Source organism: Triturus cristatus, chromosome 4_1 (assembly GCF_964204655.1).
Source record: "Triturus cristatus chromosome 4_1, aTriCri1.1, whole genome shotgun sequence".
Lineage (NCBI taxonomy): Eukaryota > Metazoa > Chordata > Amphibia > Caudata > Salamandridae > Triturus > Triturus cristatus.
The window spans coordinates 653,383,369-653,407,701 of NC_140585.1; the positions used below are offsets into that span (position 1 = coordinate 653,383,369).

Sequence of the window (24,333 nt, forward strand, 5' to 3'; positions counted from 1 at the left end):
TGTGTGTCCTTCAGGGTTTGGGAGTAATTTGCCTTCAGGCCTTACAGTGGGGTTTATATCTGAAAGTGGGTTATGAGGGATCCCTTCAACTACTGGGAGAAATTGTCTGTTCCTCCTGTGTAGTGGTTTGAGATCACACTCCCCCTTGGCGTCTCGGGGTCAATCTATTTCTGATAGATGCAAGTGCTCCCCTTGTTTTAGAATGATCAGTGCTTGTGGATGTTTTTTGTTCCTTTATAGTAGTTTGGGCTGCTATATGCCCTGGTAAATTCAAATTTAATTTTATCTGTAAATTACTATTGGGTCTAAAACCCAGTTCAAGTGGGAATAACCCATCAATAAGATCCTTATTTCTAAGTTTCACACCTAGATAGTCCAGCTGCTGGTCCTCAGTAGCAGAACACTCTACAATGACTATGTCCTCCCTTATTATCGATCTTCAACCCCTCTTGTACCTTATCCAGTGGATTGACTTGTTTACCAATGCTGCACGTGTTTCGCAAGTACCTGGCTGGGTTTTAGTGACATTAATCATGTAAATATATCATTTATCGTTGTTGTTGTTAGAGTTTGCATTGCTCTTTCTTTCTTTGCTTTTATATAGGTATTTGTGGCAAAGTCTGGACAGAGTATTGATTGTTGGGTTCCCAAAGTTTAACTTTGTCATGTAATGTGTAGGAGCTCTGGCCTGCAAGGGCATAAATGGGGCAGTGCCATTTTCACTCTGTTTTGACCCATGGGTTCTTTATTCACATATTTAACTCAACCTACATTTAGATTACAAACTACAGTGTTGGTTGGTTGGGCTAGAGGTAACCCTGTATTGCCACTTTCTCTTTGTTAGATTGTCTCCTTTACTGAATCAGAAAGGCTATCCAGCTTGTCATTTAGATGGTTGTCCAGTCTTTCCATGCAATCCCTTAAGATTTTTACCTCACCCCTTATCTCATTCAATTGTTCAACTAAGCCCACAATAGCTTTACCTTCATTATTCTTTGAGTGGTCATCCCCTTAGATCGTGCGGAAGTAGTTGTCCTCTAAGTGCTCCAAAACTGCATATTAATTAGAGCACTCCACATAACTACTGTTGGAATCTGTTCAGGGATTACATCATTTGATAATTCATGATGGGGATTCACCAATGGAGGGGAAGAACTGCCAGTAGAGGAAACCTCTAGTACATTGTCTTCTGATGGTTTATTGAAATAGGTTGTAATGCTCTTCTCTGTTTTGACATTCTTCTTAACTTCTCTACTACACCTGCCTTGATGATTCCTCCCTTTATCCTTAGCTTTAGGGGCTAAGAACCCTTCAACTTCCTTAATAAGCTCATCGATTTCATTGAGAGAGCAGTTTTCAGCTGTGTGTCGGAGTTATCCTTGCACTCCATGTCCCAGAGGTTGTGTCTCCTGCCTTCCTCTTTACCATAGTTAACAGTATCTAGCAGTTTCTCTTTAAGTAATTTAATTTATCACTTCAGTCGCTAATCTATTAGAGGGTAATCACTACACACAATTCATCTGACAGGGAGCCTTTATAGCACTTGATGGTCCAACCTCACTGTAAAATAACTCACTTGGGGATCATAATGAAACCAATGCCCTTATTATATTCACCAACAAATACCAGTTAACAGTTCGCTTACATGCAGAGCCAATGGGAATGGCCATGCCCTGCCTCTTCCTGTCGCTGATTGGCACTGGACGGGCCCACCCTTGGCCCAGGCTTTGCCCTACCACGTCCTTCGCGTCGGGAGAGTAAAGACTGCTTTAAAGCACTTGATGCTCCAGCCCTCTAATGTGATGTCAGCACTTCCTGGTGCATGGTTACCTGGGGCTTGCATTCCACACCGCAGTGGTAGCAACAACAATACAACGTGGTGTCCCACGCGGCGGGAGAGTGAAGAGCGCTTTATAGCCCTTGTTGGTTCTGTCCCCAAATGCATTGTCAGCACCTCCTGGTGCGTGGTATCCTGGGGCTTTCAGTCCCCACATCAGTGACAGCAACAACAACACAATGCGGCATCACACGCGGTGGGAGAGTAAAGAGCGCTTTATAGCGATTAATGGTCCTGCCCCCGATGCGATGTCAACGCCTCCTGGCACATGGTATCCTGGGACCTGCAGTCCCCACAGCAGTGGCAGCAACAACAACACAATGCGGCGACCCGCGTGGCAGGAGAGCGAAATGCGCTTTATAGCGCTTGATAGTCCTGCCCCCAATGCGATGTCAGTGCCTCCTGGCATGTGGTATCCTGGGGCTTGCAATCTCCACAGCAGTGGAAGCAACAACGCAGCATCCCGTGTGGATGGAGAGTGAGGAGTACTTCATAGCGGTTGATGATCCTGCCCCCTAATGGGATGTCAACGCCTCCTGGCACGTGGTATCCTGGGACCTGCAGTCCCCACAGCAGTGGCAGCAACAACAACACAATTCGGCCTCCCACATGGCAGCTGAGTGAAGAGCGCTTTATAGCGCTTTATCGTCCTGCTCCCTAATGCAAAGTCAGTGCCTCCTGGCACGTGGTATCCTGGGGCTTGCAGTCCCCACAGCAGTGAGTGCAATAACAACACAATACAGCGTCCTGCGTGGATGGTGAATGAAGAGCACTTTATAGTGGTTGATGGCCCTGCCCGCTAATGTGATGTCACTGCCTCCTTGCACATGCTATCCTGGGGCTTAAAGTCCCCACAGCAGTGACAGCAACAACAACACAACACAATGCGGCATCCCGCGTGTCGGGAGTGTGGAGAGTGCTTTATAGTGCTTGATGATCCTGCCCCCTAATGCGATGTCAGGGCCTCCTTGCACGTAGTATCCTGGGGCTTGCAGTCCCCATAGCAGTGGCAGCAACAACAACACAACACAGCGTTCCAAAGGCTATAAGAAGAAAGGAGCAGCAGGTCATCAATAGAATAACACTGTATAAGCAGAAAAAATGTCAGCAAAGAACACTAACAGCATTCAACCTAAATGAGCATTCAGTTCCTCATCAATGGTCAGCCCCTTAGGTCCATACTAAATAATTTCTTGATGTATCTGGATTCCAAATGTCTCAAAGAATGTGTTCTGTTGCCACCTTTATTTGTGTATGGTATACTGTCAATAGCAAAGAATCTTAGAAATGTACTCTTGCCCGCATGAAACTGTAAAATGTCTAGCCACGGGTTAGTGTTCCTCATCATGATAAATGGGTCTAAGATGGTCCAAAATATGTTTTTTTAACTGGGTGAATCATACCACCCACATACCATTTCTCACAATGGTAGCCTAAAACATTAGCTATAAAATTGGAAGTAAAATGTTTGTCAATGGATCTCTTCACATTCCAGAAAAGTGAATAGTACTTGCAGATTTTTGTTCTATTTTTCCACGCTTGACAGTTTTTGCAAGTGAAGTAGCTTACTCTGGTATTCTGTAAGGGTAGATGTTACTGATGGCATTCTTCCTGAGTCTATCCTTCCAGGTCGTCCCTCTTCTATATGTCACTCAAGGACAACCTTCAACGACATCAACCAAACTATCATCACTCATCAGAATTTGCCATTGCTTTCCAGAATTCATCTAACCTCCCTGGCCTAATGGTTGTAGGTACTGATGAATCTCAAAGTACTTGACGTTGAAGCTGAGGTGACTGGTCTGGAGAGGAGCAGTTCTTCTCTGCAGACCCACTGTACCAGTTAAATGGAGGTATCTAGTGTTGATTTGAGGTAATACCTCTGTTTAAATGTTACCAACATGTTGTTAGCTTAGTGCTATAATCCTGGTTGGCCCGTAATAGTTCATCATATGGATAGCTGTATATAAGTGTTCTGGGGTGAAGCCAGGTCATTCTCCCAACCCCCCCCCCCACGTGCACCCTACCCCCGCAGCTCACATGCTTGGGGTTGACGGCTAATGATGTGATGTGATGTAATATAAAGGGTGTCATTTTAAGAAGAGGACACCTATTGACTTCGTCAAACACTAAAATATAAAAAGTGGCTCTATTGGCTTGATCATATGATAAGCAGATCAACATATATTTAGTAGACCTATTGTTGATGGTCAAAATGTCACCAATAATTATAATCAAATGTATAGTATATACATTCACATATTGCAATGTTTAATAACTGTGATTGTCATTATTATTTTTAATAAAGCTTGGTAAAATAAAATCAACATGTTTTTGAGTCTTTCTTATAAAATGTTTCAGGCCACAAAGTCCAGCCGTAGAACCTACCACAAGGTGTCCCTGCACTCATCTCAAGAGCTCAGAGTGCCTTAAAAAATATGGTAAGCTGTCCTGGTGTCATGGATTCAGTGACGAAGGAGACTTACTGTTTTTTTATTAATGGGCTGGGAGGTGGGCTGCTGCTCTCCCTGCAGCCCCGAAATAAAAAATGGATAGTGGTTCCCATGCCTCCAGGCTCCACATAATATAACTAAAAAGCCTTTGCAGGGCATTGGAATGCATTATAGGGTGCTCCTTCTCTGGCACAGTGAATAAGAAATAAAGGGGCACCGACACCTCTTTATTTTAAAGTTGGGGACTGCAGGGGGAGGCACAAGGCCCCTGCCGGCTCCCAAGCCAGCACCTCTGGGAGCAGGCAGCTGCGAGGCATTTTTCTTTTACCACTGGTTGCCCCTGTGCCCACCAGAGGATTCCAGTATATATTATTAATTGGAGCACACTTTAAAGGCACAACTGTGTATAAAAACTGGACTTCTCTTCAGTACACTGTTAGGCCTGTGGATACTCTGTCGGGAAGAAGGACTGCTGTGCTGCTGAAATGACTGCTACTGTGCTGGACTGCTATTCTGATGGAGCTACTGCCCTGCTGTGATGACCTGCTGCCCCTTGCCTGGGGAGGAAGAACTGGATCTGCACCCTCATCTTGAACCAAGGACAGCAAAAGGACTAGTGTGCTCGCCTCCCGACTTGACCCTCAAGGGTATAAAAGGTTCCCCAACGATCTCCTTGCAGCCTTCTCCAACGCGCACAGGACTCTTGGCACAAAAATTGAGACGGAAAACTTCAGCTGGACTAATTTGGGACTGTAACCAGCATGAACTTTTGACTTTGACCTGGCCCAGCACAACCAGATAGCCAGGGTTGGCGCTTTGTGCTTTTAGGTGCTATTTTACCCTTTATTCTTTAAAAAATCATAACTCTGGTTCTACTGATTGGATTTGTGTCTTGTTTTATTTATTACATTCAGTTCTAGTTTTCTAAATTGGTGTGGGATCTTTTTGTGTGGCGTTTTCTCTGTTTTACTGTTTAAAGTGTTGCACAAATCCTTTGCACGTAGCCTCTTAGTTAAGCTACCAGAGGACCGAGCACAGATTAATTTTGGGCTGCTTGTGCCTTACACTTACATGGATAGTGGTTGCTGCTTGATCAGAGTTCACTTCTCAGTCAACCAGTAACCCAATTTCCCACAAATGAAAAACCCTCTATATTAAAAATTACTGATATTTCTACTCTTTTGAAATAATCTTGATGGACAATAAGTGTTCCCAGAAAGATTGCCTTCCTTTTTTCAAGCTGTTACACCAATGTAATATCCCTAAACCATCGTACAGTAATTGGTGGCTATCTATGCCACTTACTCTGACACTTAAATCACAGACTTCACATGTCCAGCTTACAACTTTGGTGACTGCAACCCAATGAAATATGAATTCCTAACAGCATGAACCAAATAAAGGAGGCCAAATAAACACTGCATGTCTCTTCATCATCATCAAGCCAACCTTTTCTAATACCATAGGCATGACCAAAACTTTGTGATTTATGTGAAGATCAGCTTCTCCGAATTGACATTTAAGTTTTAATTGAATGGGAGATGTGCCTAGTGGCAAATACGCAGGACAAAAATTAACAAAATGTTATGTGTGTGTGCTTATGTAGCACACAATAATTTGGGGCATTCCTCTAGGGGCTGATCTTTCCAGTTTGACTGGAAAATATGTGAACCACTGAAAAGACCTTTGGTTAAGCTTATTACCATAATCACATTTGTGCTCAATTTACATGCTTGTCCTTGATCAGAGATGGGCATGTGCCATTTTATCTCTCTTTATTCCCCAGGAGCATCTACAGATGACATTCATTGCCGTTATGATTTCTTCACAAGTCTGAAATTAAATATGCTTTTAATATTCTTTGTTTTATTGGAACGTATTTGCTCAAGTGAATTAAATAAAATGATTAATTGAAAAAAGAATATACTTTTGAAAATGGTTGAAAAACAGTTTTGCAAAGCACATAGAAACAACATTACAGAAACCAAAATGAAATAATAATTTAACTCAATCTTCAAGGTTCAAAATGGTGCCATCATATAAATTGACATTTGTCCATTTCCAATATTCATGATCCAGAGCATACACTCTGTAAAAATAATGTGAAAAAAGGACCAGCTAACACAAGCTATGTGATTCATGAAGCTGTTTCCAAAGATCGGTGGATATATGTTTGAAAGATGAGATAGCTTAATAGACCAATTATTGAACATAGACTACATGATACAGCTTCAGATAAACAGTCTTCACTGGTCCTTTGTTCAAACTGTTTTAAAATAGACGTAATGCTCTGGAAGAAGAATACTGTGACTAGGGAAATGGAAATTTTAATAATAGTTTGTTTGAAGATTAGCGATTGATGTAAAATTATTATTTCACATGGTAGTTTGTGTTTTGGTTCTATAGTTAGCCTCCAAAATCTGTTTTTTGGACCACTAAGTAACACTTTTATTGTCTCCTGGCGAATTTGTTTCAAGAAGTCTTTGGAAATGGTTTAGTGAGCAAGTGTGTGCTGTCTGCAAAACTAAAACCGAAGATGATCTTTGGAATAGCGATAGCAATCTGTACTGCCAATATACTATTCTTGCATTGACGAACTATGACAAAGCTGAAACTTTCTTCACCATGTCAAAATGTAGTGATCTTGAAAGGAGGGGCCCGATTCACAGAACTAACTTAAGACAAAATCCTAAACTTACTACCATTTACTCATTTTGGTATTCACAGAAGGCACTTACTCATTGATGTGTAAGTGCCTTCTGTGAATACCAAAATGAGGAAGTGCACTTACTCATTTTGGTATTCACAGAAGGCACTTACTCATCATTGAGTAAGTACCTTCTGTGAATACCAAAATGAGTAAGTGACTTCTGTGAATACCAAAATGAGTAAGTGCCTTCTGTGAATACCAAAATGGTAGTAACTTTAGGATTTTGTCTTAAGTTAGTTCTGTGAATTGGGCCCGAGGATCTTTGAATTAGGCAAATTGAACCTTTATGCATAGCACCCAAACAAAGGTAATATGAATATGCCTAAAGGACAGAAATTGTCTCCATCCCACAAGTAACCTGCCGTTGTGTACATCTTATGAGAATAGGGTCTGAGTTGAAAGTGTTTTTTTTACCAAACAAAAGCAGCATGTATTATCTAGACGATTATAAACTCTGCAGGTAATGTGAGCATCTTTTTATTAAACTTTCAGCCTTATCTGACAGTAAAGGGAATTTCGTCCTGAATGGAAATTTTTTTGTAAGCAAGTCGAAGAGAGAAATTAGCGTGAAAGGAGCCACCTTTGAATATAGTGGATCGGACAACGTTGTAGAACGAATCAACTGCACTGATCAGCTAGAAGAAGCAATGATGTTACAGGTAAAATGTGTTTATAATATAATGGGCTACGTTTGGCTATTTAATTGGTATCTGAATCCACAGAGTTTTGTAGGCTTGTTGCAAAATCTAATCTTTTTTATGTGTTCTTATGAAGGTCTTATGTGTAGGAAATCTACACAGCCCTGATGTACGCTATACTTTTAATATCCCTGTGCAAGTAAGAAGTGACCAGTTTCAATGGGATACATATGGACCTTGGCAGCAATGCAGTCAAATGTGCCAAGGTAAATTTTCATTATTTCAGTTGTATTCTTTTGATATAAAGAATAATAATATAACAATTCAAGGAATGGATAGCACTATGTTGTGTATACAAAAAAAGCCTACTTGCAAAAAATGGACAGAGGTACATTGTATACTATAACAGAATACTTTGCATCCAATATTTGATATAATGAAATGAAATAGTTTTTTGGGAAACTGTTCTTATCTAAAGTATGTCCTTCTTAAATTGCAATATACATAAATAAGCAAACTTTATCATTCGAGGTACAAGGCATAAGGCATTTGTACAAAGGTATTTACAAATAATTTAGACTTAGCCCCTCATCATTACAAGTGATGTGGCGGGCACAAGATATTTCCTGGACCCAATAAATAACTCTCATTTTAAGTTCAGACTCCGCAATGGTGCATCAAATATGGATTTCTGTGCGTACAGCAGAGTGTTTTGCATCTGATATTATCAGCTGTAGTAAAGCCCAAAGGCTTTATCAAGGAATCCTGATCCCTGCAAAGACAGGGGTTTGTGCAGGGATCTGAATTTTACAGCAATGTTATAAACAGCTGTTAGTACCATACTGCAGGCTGATAAAATCTTATAAGATGGTATGGCATCATTGAAGGTTGAAATATTTTACTCAAAATAACGAGACATTATGTTTTATTTCAAACCTAACAATTGTACACCCTGTTTTCCAACAAAAGTGAATGTTACACAGGGTAGGAAATCCATCCTTTTTGCTTGTACCCCTGAAATAAGTTTTTTTGCGTTTTCCTGTACTTGGCTTATTTTTCATTTTATATTTATATCATGGTTAAAAGTATTGTCCATTAGCATGTGTTTAAGAAAAGTTTGGAGGGTTCAATAATTTGGAAGGATTCCACCATACCCTAATTTATTTTGCAACATTTTCTTAGGAAACATGTTTATTGGCATGTATAATGTCATTAACATTTGCAGTGTTTCATACCATCAAGAAAGATCATCTCTTTGGGTTCAACATTGGCAGATATGTTTCTTGTTATCCACCATAATAAATACATGTACAAGTGTTTCCAAGTTAGGCTAATCATTCTATCTACCTCACATTGGCAAACCATTGTCATCTCTCGGCTCCCTGATAGTTCCTTGGTAACCCGTCCAAACTCTCCAAATGTAATATGTTTTTGCAGCCATCCATGTGACTTTATATATTTGAAAATCTAGCATACTGCAGTGATCCATTCCCTGAGCCCATCCCTCCAAGGCAGGTGGGTCCTTGTTATGCCAAGGCTTGGCAATTGCTTGACTTGAGATTATCCAGTATTGATATGTATCTGTTGGTATCCTGGTCAAAAGGTATGTGCAGGAGGATCAATTTGGGATCTTTGTCTAGTGTCAACCTCGTCACTTACCTTAGTGTCCACCTCTCTTCCTCCTAAAAGGTTCTAAATTTAGGACATTAGCATGTGGTGTGTGATGTGGCTGTCGGGAATTTTGATATTCCTGAAGAACGTAATTTGCCTCATGTGAGATATACCCTTGTAATTGTTATAGTTGAGTTGGATCATTCAAAATTGTGTAGTCGTAGTCACTTCACTTGGTGCCATCCTGGCTGTTTGATATTTCTCATCAGTGATTGTCCCCACACCCTTCTGCCATGCGCGCCTGAGTGTGTCAAATGTATCTTGGGTGTGAATCACCAACAATCTGTAAAGTGCAGATATGATCCCACTACCTTGTCTTCCATCAGCAAAATCGCTTCCAGCGACTTAAAGTCAGGAGTTCTGTAAGGTCTTTAATATGGGGTTGCATGGTGTGTCTCTGATGAAGGTATGAAAAATTTGTGTTTATGCTAACCCTTGGCGTAGTTCGCGGGGTTGTACTATGCGGCACTACACGAAGTGCAAAAAAACTCAGCCGCACTACGCAGAGCTACGCGAGCGGCGGAGTGCGATAGAAAAATGCCGTTCGCGGTGATTGCACAGTGCCTGATGCTTGTCTGCACTATGCAATCATTGCGAACGGCACCACGCCCAGTGGAAGCGGTCCCTGCTTTCCTTTTTTACTCGAGCGGCAGCTTTCTCAACTCGAACGGGCAGTTTCTCAACGCGAGCTGTCGCAAGCATACAAGACCACTTGCAATGAGAAACCTGACCCACCCCCCGTGTTGAGGAATCTCGCCGGGATGTTGATTTTCCCTGCTCTCGCTCGCCAACTTGATGTTGACGATCGCGAACGAGGAAAATTCTCGCCGGGAGGTTGATTTTCCTCGTTCACGGTCGCCAACTTGATGTTGACGCACGCGAGCGAGGAAGAAAACTACACTACGCAACGCGCAGCGGAGTTTTTCTGAACTCCGCGATCTCCGCATAACGCGTAATATGGGAAACTCCGCAAACTCCGCGAGCGGAGCGGAGTTCACCGCCCAGGGTTAGTTTATGCACATCACAATTGGCTTGGAGGTCAGTAAAGAAGTATACGGTTGTGACACTCATTATTTTCCCCATTTGGGTAATTACAAACGTGTCCCACCCACTGAAAACTTTCAAGACACTAGCTTGGTTTAACATACTGTCTATCCATAATTGGGTTACTTTTGTGAGCTGATTGTGCCAACCAACACTCTGTAGGGTGTCCTGCCATATTTGAATGACTATTTTCATTGCTGGTAGCAGAGTGGTCTTAACCCACAGAGGGGGAGTAGCTGCCATCATCCACTTATCTATCACAAATGGGGGGTCCACCTGTGACCTGTTAAGCTATTCATTTTTTGTTTAAATCTGTTTTTATTAATTTTAAGATTGACATCTTTCATGAAAGACAACTTACAGTATAGAAACCTATCACACATTGGATCTACTGTCAAAAGCAAATAGACATCACGATTGAGTAGAGACAGATCAAATATTCATGTTGATGACAGTATTGACTCTGTTATAAGCCGAGCCTCTCCAGGCAGATCAGATCATCTAGGAGAAAAGCTATCGTACAGTAGTGATGTGGTGCCGGTACTCCATTGTACAGAGTCTTTTTAGGCCATTCAGTGTGGGCATGTGTACAAATGTTAGAGAGACATCAAAACCAACAAAACTTCAAACCAAAAACAGCAGCATAGTCCGTCCCCTGAGCGTACACTCCTCAGCAAGGCCCCCCCCTTCCCTATCCCCGGAGTCCCGTCCCGGATCTTCCTGCTTGTCATCATCTCCGCCCATTGCCCACATCAATGTCCGCCCTGGGCGTCAGTTGGTGCGTGTGCAGTTATGGGGCAATGCAGGTGTTTATTGGTGGACTACCTGTTGCGCACTCACTTGGGGCTGCTTCCGCGATACGCAGTAAAGCATGGAACAATCCCTCACATTTCGCTGCCATGGGTGTCTTTCGTAGCCCCAGCGTTTCTTCCCGAAGGATGGCGATACCCTCTGCTTTGGCCCATGCTAGGAGTGAATACCACCACGACTGTACGTGCGGCGGGTCTTGTGCCTTCCATCTCTTAGTGAGAAGCTGCTTAGCCACCACCAATCCCAGGTCCAGGAAACGAGAGGAGACTTTTGTGGCCGGGGTCCTGCGATAGTGGTGTAGTAGGTAAACAGGCCACTCAAATGGTATACTGCGGCCCGTGCATGTGTGTAGTGCCTCACCAACAGCCTGCCAGTAAGCGTGACAGTTCCATAGCATGTGTACCAGCCCAACCCCCAGCTCCGCACAGCGAGGACGTGCAATGAAAATACCTATTGATCTTCTTAGGTGTAAGGTTTGCTCTGTGGACTATAAATAGTTGTATTTGTCGGAACCTCATATTTCTGGGAATACGTGTTGGGCCCTTAATAATCTTTTCCCATTCCCTGTCCTCAAGTTGCTGCTCCAGGTCCGCCTCCCATTTATGGCATAGTGTGTCTAGGCTTATCCCCGCCATCGTGCGAAGGATGCCGCAAACCATCGGATCAAGTGACTGTTCCGCCCCATAACGTAAAGGTACTGGATGGTGAGGTGTTGGGTCAGCATCTCCTTCATGTCTCCCCAGCTGGCGGCCAGTGTCGTGATCAGTGTGCGGTGTCGTAGGAATTGCCCCGGTGGGAGCCACACTTCCTCAACCAGGGAGTTATAGGGTATGAGTGTGCCGTCCCGGTATAGGTCTCCCAGGGTCTGTATGTCAGCTTCATGCCATGCCATGCCGTGAGTTCGAGAGGAGTAAACACCTCAGACCCGCTGGGGGAACCCCCTAGTGGTATGACCGGTGCATAGGGAACTAGCGTTCTAGTGAGGTACAGGCAGCGTCGGTAGCACTTATAAGCCACTGCCAAAAGGAGCGGGCACGGTGTTGGGGCCAGAGAGGCCGGGTGAAAAAGTCTGGTAATATAATCCAGAGAGAGGGGAGGGAATGTGGTTGCAGTGTCTTCCCAGCCTCTATCTGCGAGCCAGCGGGCTACCCACTGCAACTGTGCAGCCAAGTAGTAGTGTTTGAAACAAGGTACAGCGAGGCCCCCTTGATCCATGGGTAAGTAGAGCTTCGCTAACGCTATTCTGTGTCGTGCATTGCCCCAAAGGAAGTCCCTGAGTAGTTTAGTGAGTGTGGTGAAAAAGGCTGCCGGGACATACAGCGGGAGGTTAGTAAAGTAGTACAGGAGACGGGGAAGGATCACCATCTTGGAAAGGGCTACCCTGCCGGAGACTGTCAGTGGGAGCATTTTCCAGAAGTGCAGTTGTGACTTTATGGCTCTCACGGCGCGTCCCAATTTACCGTCAAAGAGGTCTGTTGGGTGACGATATATCTGGATTCCCAGATAGCGGAAAGTATCAGCTTTCCACTGCACTTTTGTACCCTCCAGAATATATCCCGGATCTTGAGTGTCCCCCCGAAATGCGTAAAGACAGGATTTATTGGCGTTTACCCGAAGTCCTGAGAGAGCGGCGAAGTCGCGCAATATGCGTTCCAGGTGAGCTGGGATATTACCGACATCCCTCACGAAGACGAGAAGGTCATCCGCGTACAACGACACCTGGAGTGTCGCATCCCCTAGGGGTATGCCATCCCCGAGCATCGTTCGCAGAGCCGCTGCCAGGGGCTCAATTGCAAGAGCGAACAGGAGGGGCGAAAGTGGACACCCCTGCCTGGTGCCCCTGCGTATGGATATGGCATCAGAGATGTATGGTCCCAACCGTACTCGGACTGTGGGATCCTTATATAATAGGTTGACCATCTAGAGAAAGCCCCACCCCAGCTCGTATCACATCAGTACTGCCGCGAGGTAGCTCCACTCCAGACAGTCGAAAGCTTTCTCGAAGTCCAGCACAAGACATCCCGCCCTGGGCCACTCCCTTGCACTATCCGATGCCACCCTAAAAAACCTCCGCAGATTTAGTGATGTGCTACGCTTGGGCACAAATCCGTTTTGGTCTTTGTAGACCAGTTCGGGGACCACAGGCGCCAAACGCTCCGCCAACACCTTAGCAAATATTTTGTAGTCCACATTAGGGAGCACCAGGGGCCTATATGAGCCCAAGTTTTTGGGGTCCCTATCTGGTTTGAGCAGGGACACAAGATAGGCCTCTTGCATCGATGGGGGCAGTGTGTGTTCTTCTAGGGCTGTGAAGTAAAGGGTATGCAGTCGCTGCGTCAGAGATTCCCGGTAGGCCTTGTAGTATTCCGCAGGCAGGCCATCCGGCCCCGGCGTTTTCCCAGACGCTATGGACCCAATCGCCTCCCCGATTTACTCTAGGGTGAGGGGACCATTAAGTGTCTCTTGGTGGTCTGCTGAGGCTATGGGCAGCTCAAGAGGCTCTAAAAATCTCTCCAGGTCCGGGCTGGAGCAACACCTCTTGGATTGGTACAATTGTGTGTAATGATCAGACATCACTTTGTGTATCTCCCACTGCGTGTATACCAGGGCCCCCTCTGGTGTGCGTATGGCTCCAATGGGGACGCGATTGCTCTCTTGTTTCAGCAGCCAAGCAAGTAGGCGGCCTCCCTGTCCGCCTTGGCGTGTGTTCGAGCTGTTTGAGCAGTATAATTGTGGCATCTCAGTCGTTCCATAAGTTCCGCATGTTGTGTCCTGAGGTTCTCCAGGTGGTCTGATTGTCCACCTTCGCCCTCCCCCTCATGCTCATATTGGAGGAGCTGTGATTCTCGGCGAGTGAGCGATAAAGTCAGGTGCTTGCGTATATTCCATGTGGCCCCGAGACAGTGACCTCTGACAGCAGTTTTATGGGCGTCCCATTCCCTCAGGGCGGTACTCGCCATCCCCTTGTTGAGCTCAAAGTACTCCAGAACAGTCGTCCCTAGGGAAGCACGGAATTCTGGGTCTTCCAGTGCGGATGGCTGGAGTCGCCAGGTGAGTATGGGAGGGCGACCAGGATCCCAATTCAGCTGGATCCTCAGGGGATTATGGTCAGAGTGTGTCCGCCCAAGGTATTCAGTGGCCGTGACCAAGGGGAGTAGAGACTGGGAGCCCACCACCCTATCCAGCCGCACGTGCAGGTCATGCACAGCTGAGTAGTAGGAGTAGACATGGTCAGTAGGGTGTAGGACACGCCACAGGTCCAATAATGCCCAATGTGATAGTCAGTCTGTGAGCGCCTGCACGTTTGATACCGCAGTCGTCGTCCGTAGGGGTGGGAAGGATCGGTCCGAGTGCACATCAAGCACCGAGTTGAAATCCCCACCTAGCAGCCAGGGGAGCCCGACGTAAGGGGTCAGCTTTGTGGATGACTATGCTATGAATGAGGGTTGGTCTACATTCGGGGCATAGATTGAGCCAAGTAGTACCTGTTGGCCGTTAAGTGTCCCCCTTACCTAGGTAAATCTGCCGTCAGGGTCTGTCACCACGTCTGTTTGAATGAACGGGGTGCCCACTCTCACCCAGATTAATGTGCCTCTCACGTGTGCCGAGTATGTTATGCCATATATTTGACCTCTCCAGCACCTGCGTAATCTGTCAGGTTTCGGCTGTGTCATGTGTGTTTCCTGCAGTAGGGCGATTGCAGCCGAGTGTCTCTGGAGGTACGCAAATATAGCGTATCGAAACGCAGGTGTGTACATGCCAGGTATGTTCAATGTGATTATGTCATTTCTGATGAGTTTAATCAGCAGGGGCGCCAGGGACGGGGTGCACCGCAGGGTACGAGGGTCAGGGACCTGCTTGGGCTTTACGGAATGCTGCAATAAAAACATAGGTAATAACTGAACTAAGAACAACATAACATCTGGGGCGGACATCTCACAATATCCGTCCAAAACTCTGTAACAGTTGGGTAGGACAAACTAGGTCAGTGTGTTGCCTATTGGGGTGCATGTACTAGCGTTTTTAAGCTATGGACATCCCCCAAGTGCTAGTATGTTAGGCGCGCCATCTATATAATCGCCTGAGGTGTCTTGCTGGACCAGTCGTGGGCAGGCCTGTATGCCGAATCAAGAGTGCATGAGTCCGCTGAGAGTATGTAGGCTGTGGCCAGGGACGGGCATAGTGATATTATACCTGCGGAGTGGGGTGTGTGTGGTGTGTAGCCCAGTGGCCCCATCCCCCCACCTAGCAACAATCAAGCGCAAAAACATCAACAGATAGTGTTCTACCTGCGTGAACAGTCTACGTCAGAGTTCTTCTCGGCAATACATCTTCATAATATGCCATCCGCAGTCTGTGGAGTTATCACTGGCAGTCCGAGATCTACAGAGTTGTCGGTTGACGGCGACGAGGAGCCACTGGACACCAACGCTTCTCCCGTGTAGGAATTTGGTCGTGTTGTGGGATGTGGCGATCCAATGGTTGTAACTGCTTCCAGGGCCTCCTGTCTTTCCCTCCGTATCTTCTCTGGACTCGGCGCTGCTGTCCCCTGTTTTTCGTTCCTTCGAGACACCGGCTGCCGTCGCCGTTTGGTTCTTCTGCCCGCTGAGTTGACGCCATCTGAGCCTGAGGGCCTCGCGCCCGTCCACAGCCCCAACTCCTCCAGCCAGTCCCATGCATCTTCGGGTGAGTCAAAGAAGCGGGTCCCTTCTGTCGTGACCGTTCGCAGTCGGGCGGGGAACAGCAACGAATATGGTAATTCTAGAGTCCTGAGCTGGCATTTCAACGCTTATTAGTTGCTTCGGCGCTTCTGCACCAGGGCAGGGTAGTTTGGGAAGAGCATAACTTGACTGCCGCTCACCTTGAGGCTGTCCAACTTGCGTGTTTCACGGAGTATTGTCTCCCTGTCCCTGTAGTTGAGCAATTTGAAAATGAATGGTCGTGGTCTGGCACCTGGTTTGGGTTCTGTGCCGGCATGCGCTGGGCTCTCTCGACCGCAAACTGCATTGACAATGTTCCCTGGGGTAGGAGGTCTCGCAGCCAGCGCTCCGTGAATTGCTCCGGGTTTCGTCCCTCCTCGCCTTCCGGCAGGCCCACCATGCGGATATTGTTGCGGCGGGAGCGTCCCTCCGCATCTTCCACTCTGTCCTCCAGGGCATGAACGCAGTCTATCAGGTCTTGCAGCGCAGCTGTGTGTCTTTGCGTTGCAGGTTGAAGCTCCTGCAGCGTTTGGTTGTGCACAGCGACTTTGTCGGCCAGCTTTCGGTGGTCTGCGTGGAGTAAGGTGAAGTCTGAGGAGACCTTATCTATCGAGTCTCCAGGGAAGTGCTGGTGTGTTCCAGTGCAGCACCGATCCTTTCCACCGCTGCGAGCACGGAGTCTATCTTGGCTGCCAGAGCTGCGGTCGCTGGATCCGTCGCCCCTCCTGCGCACAGGTTAAGAGGGTCTGAGCTGCCTGTGCGCAGGGGTCCCTGCTGCAGTTTGGCTCTCATCCTGCCCATGACAAGCTGCTGCGTCATGGGCATTCGTGGCTAGTTGTCAGAGTGGAGTTGCGCTGTTGGTGGTATCCCCCTCAGGGAGTTTCACTGTCTTGTGGGTGGGCCAGAGGATGTGAGCAGGCGGGAGCTGTTCGTGGGAGCCTCACCGCCCTTCGCCCTCCGCGTGCAGGGACACATGTGTCCACACGCAGGAATGTCTCTGCTGCGGTTGGTTGCTGATAGGGTAGTGCTCTGCGTCTCCCAGCTATGGCAGCTCAGTTGAGCCCAGCAATGTCAGTGTGGCAGCGTGGCGAGCCGGCGCAGTTGCGTGATGGCACAGTCGAGGCTAGGCTCTCAAAGGGTGGTGACCCATGTGGGTGTTACCCACGCAAGCAGCAATGTTCGACGTGCATGAGAGAGTGGTGGGGCTGCAGCATTGGTGTCCACACAGTCCCACCACTGTATGCCTTCCAGTGGGTCAGTGTGGGCTTGGTTTCCAGGCGCCAATGGGGGGTTTTGGGACCCCGCGTGTGTCACAGTTGCCCTCCGACACCAGCTTAGGTACGGTGCTCGCGAAGACACAGTGCGGCATCTCCTGCAGTGCTGTTAGGCCGCTTTGACGATGTACGGTGGGTCACTTCAACTTGGGCCCATTCTGGCCACCACTCTAAAGCGCCGCTGCCTGCACGGTGGCCCAGGTCTAGTCGCGCCTCACAGGGGTCCCCGTAATTCTGTCGCCCTGCAGCCACACACCTTCCGTTGTCACAGCAAGGTCGCTGCAGGAACCACAATACATCGGGGCCTGTGTCACCAAGGCTCAACGGGGCGCCCAATACGTGTATAGTGACCGTTATGTTGTAGGGCCTGCAAGAATTCCAGTCTCGCGCCTGCCGCTCCCGTCAGCATAGACAGCCCCCTCTTACTGATTGTCGACCCCATGTGGCTCCAGCCTACGGGCCCCCAGATTTCAACACCGCCGTAATCAGTTTTTCGAGAGACAGGGGGCTGCAGTCAGGAGAGTTGCTTGGGCGCTGCTATGTTCCCAGTGGCCGGCCTTGCATAGCGTTAGTGCCGTGTTCCACCCCTCTCCTCCGCTACCATTGCTGTTGCCCTGCATGGGCCAACATACCTCGTGGGGGGTGGATCGTCTCCCACCACGCCGCAGCAGCCGTGACTCCAGGGGGTGGTGCAGCTCGATTTCAGACCTCCGACCGGTGGTGGTGGTCTCACTGGGTGGTGCCAGGCCCGGGTTAAGGCCCCCCACAGCTCCGGGCGCGGACATTTAGGCGCGGGTGGCCATCTTCCAGCCCCAGACTCCCGCGCGTGGCCGCACAACAAACAGGGGCACACAGGGAGTGTCGCGGCTGAATCCCAGGGCCACCGCCTGCAGCGGAGATTCTGCCACGCAGTGTCGGGTCCGGGTGGAGGTCCCTGTCAGCACCAGGCGCAGGTATTCAGACGCGGGCGACCATCTTCCAGCATCGGGCGCCCGCGCGTGGCCCCACAGTAGGCAGAGCCGCACAACTCTGGGGGGCTTTTTGGCGCGGCCGAGGTCCAGGCCTCCTGGCCACAGAGGTGTCTTCCCCACACGGCGTCAGGTCCGGCCGGAGGCTCCCCACAGCTCCAGGCGCAGGGTCTCAGGTGCGGGCGGCCATCTTCTAACACCAGGTGTCAATGCGCGACCTCGCAGTGGACAGACTACACGTTCGCCGCTCGTGGTTACGCGGTTTCAATGTGCCGAATAGGTCAGTAGTGGGCTCGTCGGTTGCCGCAGGACTTCCGATGTCCGGTCCCGATCAGCATTCACTTAGATGGCGCCCGAGTAGGATACATTTATCGGAGTTTGGGGGAATGATGAACGGGGCTTAAAGGTTTGCGTCCACCATTTCGGCTGGCTAGCCACGCCCCCCCCCCCCACCTGTTAAACTATTCATTTATGGTATTTAGAATTGCTGCTCTGTAATAAGCTACGATTTCAGCTGTTCCAACTCCTACATTTTACTGAGATTTACAATATCTGGCCATGCCCCCCCCTTCTCCCAAAGAAACGTGTGAGTCATTGAGTTGGGGCAGTTGAAAAACCTCTTCAGAATGCCATACCGATAGTTGGTACAAGTTTACTATTTTTAACTTAATCTGGTGGGTTTACTAGTGGAGGAGTTTTATCTATTAACTGTCTGACTAATTTATTTTTTGCCTGTTGAAACAGTTTCGGATTGTGATGCTGTATTTGCTCTTAACAGTAATTTATTGATTGATGTACAGATTGTACATTTATACATAATAAATATTCAATTCTATAAAGATGAAGACTTTTCTATATTTTATCCATGTATGGACACAACCCATGCAGCTATCTAAAAACTGATTACAACATGTGAGCTGCAGCAAGGTCTTTCACCACTCCCATATGGATGAAAGCCTAGCATATTAGAGAAGTAGACATGGCACGCTGTAGGCCACCTTCAGTGTAAAATGTAAAGTGAGTCCTTTTACAAATTGTATGTAACCAATTTGGCAATAGCTCAACCAGCTGTCATGAGGCATTGTGAAACTAGGGTGCATCTGCATAGTGTTCCAATGTACAACATGTCAAGTGTATACAATTTCATTTTTAAAAGGGGTAACATGGAGTAAAACACTGCATTATTCGTGAAGCTGCAGTGGTTAACTCAAATCTGTGTCTCTTCAACAACCTATTACTTTCTTACTCTCACTTAGAAAATGATAACTATTATCGTAATTTCTAGCAAATTATGAAAGCAAAAACTCATCAGTTGAAATAGATTTGTATTGTATTGTATCTATTTTTGCCCTGAAAACTTTGGCAAGTAACTTTTTAATCCCCTGCAGTCACCAGTAATTTCCATATCACACCTTTTCTTTGTCCAGAAAGGGTATTAATTCACTTTAGATCTGAAGCTGTTTTGGAACAACAAATTTCCTGGATTAAATCCCACTTTCTGTTCATTTAGCAGTCTGGTAGTGCCTGATCTAGACTCGGCTCAGACAAAGGCCAGGCCACCAGTCAGTGACACCGGTGAAAAGGCAACACAGTGGTAATGCTATCAATAGTGCAGCAGATGCAGTGGTAACAAGGCTCAGAAGAGTAAGAGGCCAATTCCACCCAAATGATAGGAGTCTCAAACTACCAAATCAGGGGCTGATGGGCAAATTTTGCATTAGGACCAAGAACACCCTTGTGACACCACTGGGACAACACTCAGAAAGGGTGAGCTTGTTTTCTGTTTTGGCAATTAGGAGGCAAAAGTAAACCATTTCTGTGCATCGCTTGGAAAGACCTCGATTTCACAGATATCTGTCAGAAAGCATTAACCTTGTATGCTGGATCCAATGGGAGTGATACAGTCTTCTGCGCCTCACCACAATCACTACTGACCGCACACAATATTAAATGCGAGATACATAGCAGAACCAGGGAAAGCGACTGGTATAAGAAAGAAAACAGAGACACTGGATATCACCCCCTGCCTCCTCTTTCTCCTTGGCATGGATGGTTGCAGACTGGCAGCTTTGGTCTGCACTGATCTGTCTGTGACACTGAACATTGTATGACATTCTTCCTTTCTAATTGCCCATATGAATTTGGTTTTCAGAGTAGAGCACTAGCCTGGCTTAAATGATTTCTAATGGAGTATTTTCAGGCTGCTCTTTGGTGTCATTTCTGCTCCTATTTTAAGTCTAATAAGTGTGAAGCAGTTCTAAGTAGTTAATTGAACTCATACCGTCTTAACATTTACAGAAGCCCTTTGCCCACTTTCCTATTTGTCTATCCTACATGTCTGATGCAGCAGTCACCCACATAGTGTTAGACTTGATAACAACCTTAGAGTAGTGCGGTTTCACTTCCATGCCTCTATCTTTGACATTTCCAGAATAAATTCCCTCAGACCCTACTATGAATACATAAAGAAGATGATTATTAGTGGTCATGCTCTCCCTTCCGTTTGCGCCTCTTTGCAGTATCCTTCTGAGCTTGCTTCTCCTCTGATTACTTGCATCGGTTTCCATTTTGACTGTACACTTATTTGCCACTCAGATTATTAGACTCTGAGTTAGCTGTTTCTTAAAGATCATTGTGCATGAGAAAATGATTACCCTCTTCCTCTGCTGTGTTATGATATCTCTGTTATATAGGGTGTAGCTACATGGGGTGTGTGTACAATGCCTAATGTTTTGCAACATTTTGATGACTCCTAGACAAGCGACATTGACAGTACTCTTTAGTCGAAGATGTCTTCACATAATGTGAGAATATTATGAGCCTGGACAGATATGATTGGGGAAACTTCGGCATTTCCTAGGCAGAATTTCTAATCAAAAGGGAGATGTTTTCTGGGATTGATTTTCATGAAGAAGAAAAGGACGTATGGAGCCTAGTTGTAGAGGCATTTCGGAGTACATAAAGTTATACTACTGAGGAACTCTTTTACGTAGTTTTTCATGTCTTTGTGGATTGTCCCCAAAACATCTAAAATGGAAATAAAATGGGAAATTAGTGAACAATTCATATACAATTACCAGTGTTAACACTGTCTGTGCACTTTTATTAATAGGGAGCTGTCAATTCAAAAAGACGTACGACTGCATAAAAGAGTACTCCTGGAGTTGTATTACAGAGTTCCCTGCCCGTTTGTGCCCACTTTGCATGCCCCAGGGGCACTTTGGTATTACAGAAGGGGCTGCAGACGCGTGTGCATCCCCTTCTGTAATATCGATAGCGCTGGTGCACATAGAAAGCCAGCGCTATCTGCAGGGGGTGTTCCCTCATTTGCATGGGGCAAATGAGGGAATACCTTTGCCTTTGCACCTGCGCCATATTACAGACGTGGGCGCAGAGACAAAGAAGCTTTCAGGTGATGCACTGACAGTATCACCGTGCCCCCTGAGAGCAGCCCTCGGGAGGTGGGTATAGGGGGTCCTTTAGACCCACCAGTCATCCCCTTGCAGGTGAGTGCAGTCACTGACTGCACCCGCCTGCAAGGGGATCTCTAATCTCTCTTCAAAGTGCAGGCGGATTGCTACCTGCACTGTGAAAACACAGAGCGGCTTTAAAGCAGCAGCTCTGTTTTTCACATGAATGCACGGCCCTGGGGGCAGAGTGAGTTCGCGGAGAGTGCAAATGTTGAATACAGGAAAAAGGAAAAGATGGAAGTAGATCGGTGACGACAATGTCAAATATGTGTCAGTTTTACCTCACTCATATCACAGGTGTTATCCACCAACAAAAGATTAATCAGATGATGTCAGTACTTATGGCTTAATACAATGAAATGAGATGCCTGCAGATGATTTTGCCTACATATTGGCTTCTCATGAGTCATGTGTGTTTTTTGATGAGGTTATACTGCACGAAGCAAGTCCAGCTATTGCAGGGTGGAGTATAACAGCATCCTTCTGATTTTTCTGGCTGTTAATGAGGAATAACTTATGGAATCACTGTTTTTCACACGATTACCTCATGTTTTACCTCATTCCCAACAGTTTTCTCTGTTCGTATTTCACCGTGTTTTTCTTGGTGAAATGTGAGATACCCATTGCAGGTAGGTACTTCTTGCTCGACCTGTAAATCAGTATTCAGTTGTAAATTCCCATTTGAGCCCATAATGTGCGATTTTATTTTGTAGCGTGCCATGAGTGTCTTTCTAAAAAGGTTGACTAGTTAAAAATGAAGTAGATTTAATAAAACTCTCATTGAAGAAAATAATATTTAATGATTGGCCCAGGGGAACGCAAGAGGAGAAATTCCTGCATTCGCAATAGTGATCGCTTAGTCGTTTCTGACCAAAGATGTGAACAGTTACCTCAACCAGCGGCAGAAACAGAACAGTGCAACACAGACTGTGAGCTAAGGTAAATATCATTTTAATATTTAATGTGACTGGATTTATTAACCTGTCTGTAAAGCATTATATTAAAGTAATTGTGTGTGCATATTTCCCAGATTTGCGAATGCCAATAACTCCTCACATCATTGCACAGATATCTGAACCCGTAAATGGGTATATACCTAACCGGAATCCAGCTATGAATTCCTGGCAGGCATAAAATGGTACATTTGGATGTTAACATAGATTTAAGACAGAATGAATCTTTTTCACTAGAATCCTACGAGTACAGCAGTATTTGCTAACTATGTAAGCTCCTGTTCAAATAGCCGTCCCGTACCAAAAATTAAGGTTGAATGCATAACTATTTGTGCTGCAGTAAAGCCAGTCATACAGTGGAGACTTATTAGTCATGGTTCCTTATTCAAGATGGGTTCAGGGAAGTATAGGCTTTTGATATTTTGGAGAATCAGCGCCACATTTACGTATTTTTTTATATGTGATATTATGAAGAATTAGTGCCACATGTATGTACTTATTTATATGGCTGTCTTCTCATTTCTAGTAGAGTGGCTTTCTACTCAATTGTGTGTATGCATTATTTTAATGTTTGTTTATTGATATATATTGTAGCAATGTGAGCATTTTGACATACAGTGTGTATTGACATGATTCATAGAATAAGACAGAGAGAAATTACTATCATTAAGAATGTAATCTCTGATTCTATTGATTAACACACAGATTTGTCATTTTCTAATTGTATTTGAGTCATTGTTTGTTGCAATGTTTAGCCGAATTTTTAATGATTTTCTAATAACAATAAATTGATATATTTTCTTAACTTTATTGGTAGATTGAGTTGATCTCCTTTATCAATGTTCACATTAAGGTCAGGGATTATTGATGTTTGACCTATATGTTGCCTAGAGATCATGCTCAGGTATAGGGCTGGGGTGGCTACACATATGCTTTAGCGTCTATACATGCTTAAAACCTCGGTCAGCTTTGGCTTCTCTATAGTCCCTACTGCTCGACAAAGCATCTCGAAGAAACACTCAAAAGGAGATTATGGTAGTTACACTTTACTGTCAGGTGTGGTGCCGCGGCCAGGGCGACTGACTAGGAATCTGGGGATCACGTTTTGATCCCCGGCGCCGGCGGCAGATTAGCCCAGCACCATCTGACTCTGGGCAATAGCTTGCTTAATCTTCCCGACGGCCCGAGCGCCTAGAGACCCTTACAGGTGATTGTTTGCACTTTACAAATGTGGATTATTATTTACTAGCAATATAAATGGGTCCACCAAACATAACATTTTATTCAAATCAAGAAACAAAGCATGTTCCTGCTTAGCTCAGCTCTTTGTATGTGACATTTACAATATTCTATTGTTTTGTATTGCTATTGTTATAGCAATTTCTCCACTCCAAGAGAATCCAGGGTGGATATTATTTTTCTAAATTTACAAATAAATGGTCAGAGCTCTATTCTTCTTTATGCAGCTGTAATCTAAGAGGCTGTAAAGTTGAGCTAAGCTTTGGTTTCACATGCCCTTACCGCTCCTCAGTGAGGGCCAGATTCACAGCACTCATGGCGGGACCTCAGTACTGCAGTTACCCATTGCAGAGGTACCACCGCTACTGCGGGGCCTGCGCCACGAGTGTGGGGGCCCTTTGTGGATCGGTCCCAAAATTTGGAGGAGAGACCAGAAAGGAGTGGCTTAGGTTTAGCAAAGATCCCTATAATATTTTGGCACAGCAAGTTTATTTGGAGAGCTTGGACGCAGAGATCCAAGGTGATATACTAGAATAAGCAAAGTTGCTATGTGCATTGGGGCATAA

General features: G+C 45.9%; 1 protein-coding gene across 3 annotated transcripts in view; it reads left to right on the plus strand.

Moving 5' to 3' along the window:
- ADAMTS20 (ADAM metallopeptidase with thrombospondin type 1 motif 20) overlaps positions 1-24,333 on the plus strand; it is a 1,386,529-nt gene that overhangs the window by 709,241 nt on the left and 652,955 nt on the right. For all 3 annotated transcript variants that reach the window (XM_085653052.1, XM_085653051.1, XM_085653053.1), the window contains 3 exons: positions 7,493-7,659; positions 7,775-7,904; positions 22,388-22,514. In XM_085653052.1, coding sequence (XP_085509178.1) covers positions 7,493-7,659; positions 7,775-7,904; positions 22,388-22,514 — 424 coding nt within the window. The remainder of the gene's footprint in view (positions 1-7,492; positions 7,660-7,774; positions 7,905-22,387; positions 22,515-24,333) is intronic.